This window comes from Brienomyrus brachyistius, unplaced genomic scaffold (genome assembly GCF_023856365.1).
Source record: "Brienomyrus brachyistius isolate T26 unplaced genomic scaffold, BBRACH_0.4 scaffold120, whole genome shotgun sequence".
NCBI lineage: Eukaryota > Metazoa > Chordata > Actinopteri > Osteoglossiformes > Mormyridae > Brienomyrus > Brienomyrus brachyistius.
This window is the reverse complement of record NW_026042395.1, coordinates 112,191-121,484: the sequence shown is the minus strand read 5'-3', so window position 1 is coordinate 121,484 and position 9,294 is coordinate 112,191. Positions and strand designations below refer to the sequence as shown.

Sequence of the window (9,294 nt, the reverse complement as noted above, 5' to 3'; positions counted from 1 at the left end):
CCGCTCTCCTGGTTCATGACCGTACAGTCCCCATTCAGCTCTAACTTCAACAATCGTTAGATGAAGCTGACAAGGGGGCGATGTGTCACTCAATGAGTTAGGAAGCTGTGCCGGTGATTGGAAGGTCTCTGTCTGAATAAGCCAGAATTTCCAGAGCAACAGCCAGAATTACAGGGACAGAAGGAGCCGGAATGGGAAGTGCCATTGTCACGCAAGACCGTGCGGTCATCGGGGCCAAGATGCACTCCCGCAGAACTTGCACTCAGCCCAGGAGGTCGTCAGTGGTTGGCACAGAGCTATTAAGTTCAGAAGATAAGATTTACTGGTCTCGTACAATCGCCAGTGTGTACATAAGGATACTACATCATTTTCTTTAGCTTGAGGACCAGCAAGAAATTTGCTGATGACCTCCGCAATCATAGCATGGTCTATGATGGCACCTGTAACCTGATTGGTGTCCCCTTGTAAAAGCAGCCAATGATATCCATCAGCATGTAACGGTAGCCGAAGCCTTGGACTTTAAACCAACACATTTATAATCCCACAAATCAATACAAACCACACTTCAAGTAAGACTGCAGCTTACTTCAGCTTCTAACACTCACATTCACTCATTTGCGACATTACATTAATTTTTAAACACGAGAGAGAGCACACACACGTCATTCATTGCTATTTACGTAGCATCACAGCAACAATAAATACGTCAAAAAAAAAAATACAAAAGCTGATAAAAAATATACAGAACAAATCCTGCAGTTATACCTTCATACAAAATGATAACTGAATAAAAATTAAAACAGTTTAAGTTTTTAAGCACAACTTTGGGCATATTATACTATATCACTTTGGCACTATATGTAATGAGGTATATAGCAAATAGAATCACAGGTAATGCATAATGTGAATTGAATAGCTTCCTGTAAAAGACCATGAAATTTTGTATTTAAGGCATGATATTATTAAAATATTGAGTCAAGTACAAACATCTCACTCTGACGTCTAAAAGAGCAGTCTTCATTCAATCCAAACCAGTTATTGCTCCCTTTTAAAATCCTACATTAAGCCTGATTTGTAAAATAGATAAAAGTATACATTGTATACTTGACACATAAATATTCCACTCTAACAGTTTGTAGATGACTAGCTGGTGATGCCCTCATACAGGAGCGGTGAACCTGATCCAGGGAGAGCCAATGAGGGTGCGGGTTGTTGGGATGACCTTTCCATCAGCCAGTAATAAAGCAGCGGTTCTCAGCTCCAGTCCTGGGGATTGGCTGACAGAGGTCATCCCAAAAACCCGCACCCAGAGCGCCTCTCCGTGGATCCCGTTCGCCAGCCCTGCCCTCATTGCAGCACTGCTGTTTGTGAGGCATGAGCTATTCTATGGCTTCCGATGGTGCATCCAATAGCTCAAACATATCGTCAATGACCCGCCACAGGCAGCTGTCCAAGGGAAAGTCATTGTCTACCAGATTGACCAGATAGTAGTTGTCATGGATGTACTGGATGATCATGCGGGACGGCGACTCCTCCTCGTACAGCTTGGCCCACTGCTCGATCCAAAGGCCAAAGGCTTCATCCTGTCAATGACAGACGCGTCGTCAACCTGGCCATGCAATCAGACACCAATCACAACCATTATGATGTTACGCAACAGTGCACTGAAAATATATACAACAGGCAAAATACACATTTCATTTTACTTACGCCTTTGGACAGAACTATTACACAACAATGTCAAACACATTCTTACCTACAAGAACCAGAACAAGGAACTCCATTGTTAAGTAAAAAGTAAACTCCTCCAAAACATGCTTCTCACATCAATAAAGCTTATCTCCAAATAGTGTGGTGTTCATTTCTAGGGAATCAATAAAGCCATTGCTATACCTTCCAGTACATAAAGCTGACTGGATCCACCACAGTGGGCTGAACGATCTCTCTCCCTGGGAAGATGCCCCAAGTCACAGCATTAGGCTGCAGGTCCGGAGCGTTGGTGGTGTTCTTACCCTGGAATAGGAGAGAAAGAGCGTTGTTCAGGCGCGCAAGGAAAATGCGCTGGAGACAGAGGTTCATAAAAGGGCAGGAGATCTTACCTGGACATTAACGATGTGATAGTTCACACGTGGCTCGTATTTTTTCAGCACTTTAAGAAGAGCAGTCACATTCTCGCTAGATGTGAAGAACTCCAGATATGCCTGTGAGCGTCAAAACATGAGGCAGTTCAGCAGATACAGTCAATACCCAACATAACACTGCATCACTGCAAATACCCATGTACACTTAAGTTGCAAAAACTTCAGTCTAAAAGTGCATTTATACAGTAAAAAAATTTATTCATTGCTCTACTTTAAGCATAAATTGTGGGAACTGACGATCTGTAATAAAAGCAATAGCTAAATAACAAATAGACTGAACGTCAACAAGGACACTGGATGCACGTCTTGACACTGTAGTGCGGAGGCACTGCCTGACCTTCTGGAAGACGTATCCTCCAGGAGGTCCCCAGCCCACAATGGGATCAGAGGAGGGCTTCCCGTTGATGTTGGGCTGGGAGTTGATGGTCAGGATACCACGGCGATTCACCTTTTCCAGCTCATCCTTCAGCAAGTTAGTCTCAGGTGCCAAGGGGTCGTCGTTCCATGGCAAACACATCACCTGACACAGAAGGCGTTAAACGGCTCGACAATCGGTCCTCGTTCGCTTCGTACCGTCCGAGTCTGAAGCCTTCCCCTGCCTGAACAGCAGACTCACTGTGGAAACCTCCCTTACCTTGTGTCCGCAGCGATTAGGCTGCCCCGTGATGTAATTGGTGAACACCTCAAAGACACTCTCTTCGTTCATCAGCTCTTCTCCCCACATCTTCAGCAGGTCGTCTTTGGAGGACTTGCTCTTCAGGTAGAAGAGGTAGTAGTCATTCAGCTCACCAAAGGCAGGAGAGGACGAGTTGCCCCTGAAAGAGACAATAATTGTATAAGAAAAAAAAAAAAAAAAAAAAAAAAAAAGTCTTAAGACAACCTTCAATTACCAGTTGAAGACTCACCTCTTTCAGAAACACCTAAACCAACCCAACCCTACCCTACCACCTTTCTGGCTCACCGTCCTTGTTCCACTTGTTCCACTGTGACGTGGCTGACTGGGCATCACTAGAGGTACTTTTTGTAAACTGTACTTAGTTTCTTGCTAGTTTCTAATACGGCAGAACTGATGGAAAGATTCTGCACCTCTTTCTAGTCAATAATTGGAAGCCTAGCAGCACCTGCAGCCATGACGGCTCCCTGACCCCTATTTACTTACGTGTGATTTGCCCCCCCACCTCATGCACACTCATTCCTCTGCTGTACGATGGAATCATTTAGGATGTTGAACAAATGGACACCTTAAGAACCATCCCCTCCTACTCACCACCTCCCGTTGGGGAACTCGTCCCAATCCTGGGTCCTGTAGATGTAGCTCTTAGGCCTGGAGGCCCAGAAGATCGGCCGAACATCCTCCACCTTGCGCTTGGGGTTTGCACTGACTGCCCAGGGAAGGGGTCGCCTTAAGAAGAGAAGCCATATCTTTTACAGTGCCTCTATAAGGGGGCGTGGCACACTGCCAGAGGAAATGGAGACGGCTCTGTGGCCGAACCTGGGATCTTCGATCCACAGACCGAGCTGCTTCAGGACCTCCATCGTAGCCACCTCCCGGTTAAGGGTGTAGAAGTGCAGGCCGGGCACATCGCCGCTCTCCAGCAGCACCTTGCACATGCCCACCGCGTGCTGGATGCCATAGTTGCGGATGGCGGCATCGTTGTCTCTTATCGGCTCGATGACGCTCGTGATTTCCTCAGGCACCTCCAGCTTCGACAGCTTCACTAGCTGCCGCAGAGACTGGTAACCCTTGGAAAGCACAAACACCCAAATGAAGTCAAGTTAAATGTGCTTCACTGTCAAACCATCCACAAACAGGTAAACAGTGGCATGATATAACATCCCCCTACGATGCAACATACAACCATGAGAAATTAATTTCTGCAATTCCATTTATGAAGGTTCTCATCCATTCCAGCCTCTTTACCTGGATAGGGAAGATTCCGGGCAGGATGGGACATGTAATTCCAATAGCCCTACAATCCTTGGCAAACTTGAGGAAGGTTTCGGCCCGGAAGAAGAGCTGCGTGATGATGAAGTCTGCTCCGGCGTCCACCTTCTCCTTCAGGTGTTTCAGGTCCACCTCGTAACTCTCTGCTTCAGGGTGGCCCGTGGGGTATCCTTCAGCAATTCAGAAATTTTAGGAAAAGGTGACACAGAACACATGATTATCCTCAGAACGACGTTCAGCCCCAGACTCTCTGCAAGCAGCAGCTGCAAAAAGACTAAATTAAAATTTCTGACAAGCAAAAAAAATTATGTAATGGGATAATTTAATTTACAATATCGAAATCTGGACCGGAAGTTATAACATGACATCTGCCTACTCGCAACAGCAATATGGCCGAAACCTACCGGCGACGCAGATGTCAAAGTAATCATCAAATTCCCAGCGTATGTGTTTCACTAGATCGGTGGCATAGTTGAAGCCACATTCCTCTTCCTCCCACACATCCGCCACGGGATCTAAAGGGCAGCACGCAGAAATCATTAATTCCTTAATTCAGCTTTCTGAGAAAGAGCAAAGGATTAGAAACAATATCGGGAGCCGGAGCACCTCCGCGGAGGGCCATGATGTTCTTGAGGCCCAGCCGTTTGGCCTTGCCCAGGTGAGCTGTGATCTGGTCCTTGGTCTGGTTGGCGCAGGTCAGGTGCAGGATGCTCTCCAGGCCGCAGTAATTGACGGCGGTGCTGGCGATCATCATGGAAGACGTCTCCTTGTCCGATCCCGGGTCCCCTGCAGGGTGCCAGGTGACGTCGATAAAGAGAGGCCCACCAGAGCCCATGCGATCAAACCTGAGAAGGAACAAACACATTCAATTTACACAAACGTCTAAAAGACATTGGGTTACGCTCTACATTAGCTGCACCTTCATAATGCATTCATAAGCAGCACGTAAGTATACCTTAACATCTTAACACACCTTAGCAAGCTGTAGTATACATTAATAACAAATCTTATTTGATAATAAACATTATAATTATATAATGTTTGTTACTAATGTATCTTAAAGCTGTTGAGGTATGTTAGGATGTTGAGATATACTGCTTATGAATGTTCTATGAATGCATTATAAATGCATTATGATGGTGCAGCTAAAGTAAAGTGTTACCTGTCCTGCACACAGCTGGCAGCCGGGTGGCGCTGCAGTGCACACACCTGGAGATGAGGTTGACGGCCCCGTTGGAAGTTCGTGGCGGGAAGAACTCCAAGGAGAACCAGCGGTCTCCAGACTCCATGCGCCGTCGCATCTTGTCACGCAGCCGGTCTGTGCGATCAGTGTCTAGCACAGGCGTCGAGCAGCGGGAGCTGTCCTTGGAGCTCTCGCCGCCGCTGTTGCTGGCCCCACTCGAGTCGCTCTTTGAGGCCTGAAAGCTGCCATCCACCCGCTGCACTTGATTCACCATTGCTATCTAGAGAAAGAGTCTAGCAAAAGACAAGATGGAAGATTAACTCCCAGAAGCATTATGGGTAATTTTACTATCCTTATGTCCTAAAGATTGGTGTGTATGGAGTGATAACAGTAAAGGATTCTAGGTAACCTCCAGGATGAACAAGGTACTTAACCTGAATTGCTTTAATAAGAAACTCAAATCTCTCAGTTCTGTACAGAATACCAGAAAATGTCAGATTATAAATGATTCTTGCAAAACTGCAGCTGTTCTTAACTGAGTGAATGTCAAAGGTCAGAATTAAAACTGGCATATTCCTTTTGGATTCAGATTCTTAACAGTCATTAAACACGGAGTCCTTGTATCTATACCACAAAATGAAGCCTCTTTATACATTTGTACTGAAGTATATCTCACTGGCACAATTCAATTAACTATCCACGAGTGCTACAGTACATCATAGTACATCGTCAGACACATGCAAGGCAGAAACGTTCAGTTCCGCATGTTTATCTTTACACGGCAGGATAATATTAGCTCAGCTTCACTTTATGGTCAGCGTGACTCACTCACAGCAGTGTGTAATGGAGTTTGACTCGGAACGATGCACTGCTCTGCAGGGTCAAAAAGAATCGGCAGATTAGCCGTTTCGCGGTGCGTTCATGAGAGCAGCTGTAAATAAATGACACCTCACAGCGTCACGGTGTTATTTATAAAAGACCATTAACTGAAATAACGTGGAAAGGAGCAGGATGTCCATACTAATTACTGGCTACTTGTTTCTCTACTGGCCATTTAATACTGATGTGCACGTAGGCAACATTTAACCATAATGCTCACTTCATTTATTTTACGAGTATTCGCTAAGATGTAATAATGATGACTGTAGCTGATGACTGTAGCTCAAGACTGTCAAAAATGTAAAATAAACCAAACTACTCCAAACGTGTACGATTTAACTCTGTTAGTGGTTTATTGACAAATATAATTCAGCAAACTTATTAATAACTCGCATTGGTCTAAATCATAGACACCAGCAATCTTGATTAAGCAGACCTGAAAAGTTTAAAAAATGAAAACTTTTTACATTAGAATTTTACACCGCGTACAACTGCAAATCTGAGGCTGTTCGCACCATTAAACAGAACATTGAGCAAAATGATCTCTGAAAAGCAAATCGGAATGTCGAGTCGAAACATTCTCTTTTATTAGTAAAGTTTAAATAAACGAAACTATCGCATATTGTTACGCAGGATCTGACTGGGAACAAAAATCGCCCGAGGGAATTAGACCCCCTTCGCAGGGGTGAGGGGTGTCCCCTTAAATATTACGGATACAGCGGCCCTCCAAGAGTTCCTTCGGGAGTCCAGACGACCATCCCTGAATACATGAGTTATTTGTGCGCTTCAATGGCTGAAGCGACGGATGACATTTGTCTGACTTATACGTATTTGCACAACAAATATAAAAGTAATATTGCAATTAAACTAAACATTAAAACTAACTGGTTTGCACTGCAAAATAACGTGCGAATGAAATATCAATTACGTATACAACATGGTGTGCGATCTAAACATTCAATTAGAAGGAAAGATCACGGTACTATACGGTGGGATCGTTTTAAACGGTAACTTACTAAAGTGTTTAAAGCATGCCTGTATAGCTACGCCACGATAGTTTTGCTGGACACGTGTTCATTCATTCATGCAAATATCCTTTTAAACTACTAAATTATTTTCCAGCACGTAACATCTTACAGAAAGAATTGCAGCGGTTGCTAAACAGGCTATATTACCAATAACTCCCCACTGTCACTGGATTTCCTGGGTAGACGGAGATTGTAGCGGGACGCTACTCACGATCAGCCGTAGTCCCAGTACTGATTATTTCCGAAGCTTAGCCAGAATTTAAACCCCGCCCATGCATCGGAGAAGGAAGGCACTGGGTCACGTGACCGGCGATTCTCGTACTCTGCGTACGCCAAAGCAGGAACAAAGGTAGCTGACGGCCGCTTGGTTACGACGGCTGCCTAACGGATATACTCGTTTCAAGTACCCATATAAAACTGCGTTGGAAAACTGATGGGTCCAGTCATACATGTTCTTACGTCCGTGAAAACTGTGATTATAAAATAATTTAAAATCCACCCACCACCGCAAAAATAATCTAGATACTGGCAACTATAAACATAAAGACGAAAATTTTGCGGACTGTATTATCAGTCACAATTCAACAATTCTATTACAATTCTATATTATCTCCCCTTGTTCTTTTTTTAAAATAATAATTCTCACATTAAGTGTAATATAAACTTCATTGTGACTTTACAGATCACAAAGTACATAAGGAAATTATCTATTTCCCATTTTAATCAGATTATATTATTATTTTAAAATCCTTTAAAAAACCTCTAAAATAATTACTTCACCAGTATAAATGCTTATTAAAAAGGTTAACCAAAACACGGTGAGTGTATTTGGTAACTTGATACATATATTCCAGCCAAAATCATTAGACCTTATCGTCTGGTCCTAGCTGGCATGAACTAGTCTGCACTGCTTGTGAATCCTAACTTCTATTCCAACTCGGACCCACCCATCTATCCATCCTCCATATCCAGAAGCCAGGTGAATGAGACAGGGATGTCAATCCATCACAGGGCACACACTCAAACACGCATTATGAGTGATTCAGAGACTCCAACCCATATAAATACGTGTTTGTGAACGATGATGGGAATTGCACACACGCCTATAGTGTTGGATGCGTGTGACTGTAGCTCCACCCAAGCCAAGATGTTCAATAGCCAGAGTAAATTTCTGACGGAATACTACAGGAGAAATACATGAGGGAATTTATTACAAAGAAAGACCAAACTCAACATTCAGTAAAATGCAAAGGAACACAATGAAACTAGATTCTTATCTCTGGATATTTACACGAGGTTCAATAATCCATTATAGTGCAGCAGTACTTACAGTACCCTGGGACAAGAATTGCTTAAAATATGACACAATTCAGATCTTATGCTGACAAACATCAGCATCCATAGCTGTCAGCTGGGCACACCAAATATAGTACATTTTATAAAAATAGCTGAGACAAAGTGTTAGACACAGTATGCTCACTAGATATGTTAATTAAAAATATTAGTGCTATTACTCAAGATAATTTCATGTCACTGCCTCCTTTAATAACATACAAAATGTGTAAAAATGCTTAGAAGTGACGTATAGAACTGAAAAGCAAGGTAGTGTAATTTAACTACTAGGTCGCAAGATGTAGGGAAAAGGTTTTGCACAATTCGCCAGCGGCCCAGCAGAGTGCGCTGTTGGCAATGTTTCGCAAAGACGCGAGCAGACAGGGTAGAGTAGTGCGAGTGCGTTGCTGGAGTTGTCCATTTCACTAGTATTTTGCCCTTAAATATCAGTATCTCCTAAATTTAATCCGATAAGCTATAAATTTAACACGCCATAAATTTATTTATGATGATATTTAATGAATACATTTTAATATTTAATTTGGACAAAAGGGTATGATGTATCAGAGGGGTATGTTACGAGGCATTTCTGAGTGTATTACTTTATATTTATTAATAAACGCTTGTTTTGTGTGAGGATTTTGAACTAAATATTTTACTTTTTAATGGATTGTACAGAATTCACACCACTGGTTATGTGGAAATTCAACAACACCGCGGAAAAGACTAGCAACTACTTTTGGAGTGAAAATTACCTGTTAAACAGCAGCTGTACGAAAAGGCGCA

The 9,294-nt window shown here is 43.2% G+C and overlaps 1 protein-coding gene across 2 annotated transcripts; it reads right to left on the bottom strand.

Annotated features, from left to right (window-relative positions):
* Positions 1–511: 511 nt before the first annotated feature.
* On the bottom strand, positions 512–7,424 carry mthfr (methylenetetrahydrofolate reductase (NAD(P)H)). Of its 2 annotated transcripts, none has more exons than XM_049004816.1 (12): positions 7,324–7,424; positions 5,296–5,562; positions 4,693–4,931; positions 4,491–4,601; positions 4,063–4,256; positions 3,634–3,884; positions 3,409–3,543; positions 2,776–2,956; positions 2,479–2,661; positions 2,100–2,201; positions 1,894–2,013; positions 512–1,583 (listed from the first exon to the last, which is right to left on the bottom strand). In XM_049004816.1, exons 2-12 carry the CDS (start codon positions 5,541–5,543, stop codon positions 1,380–1,382), a joined length of 1,968 nt encoding a protein of 655 aa, XP_048860773.1. In that variant the 5' UTR covers positions 5,544–5,562; positions 7,324–7,424; the 3' UTR covers positions 512–1,379. The 2 variants fall into 2 exon arrangements, with proteins under 2 accessions (XP_048860773.1, XP_048860774.1); XM_049004817.1 differs by having other exon boundaries at positions 7,388–7,407.
* Between the last annotated feature and the right edge of the window lie 1,870 nt (positions 7,425–9,294).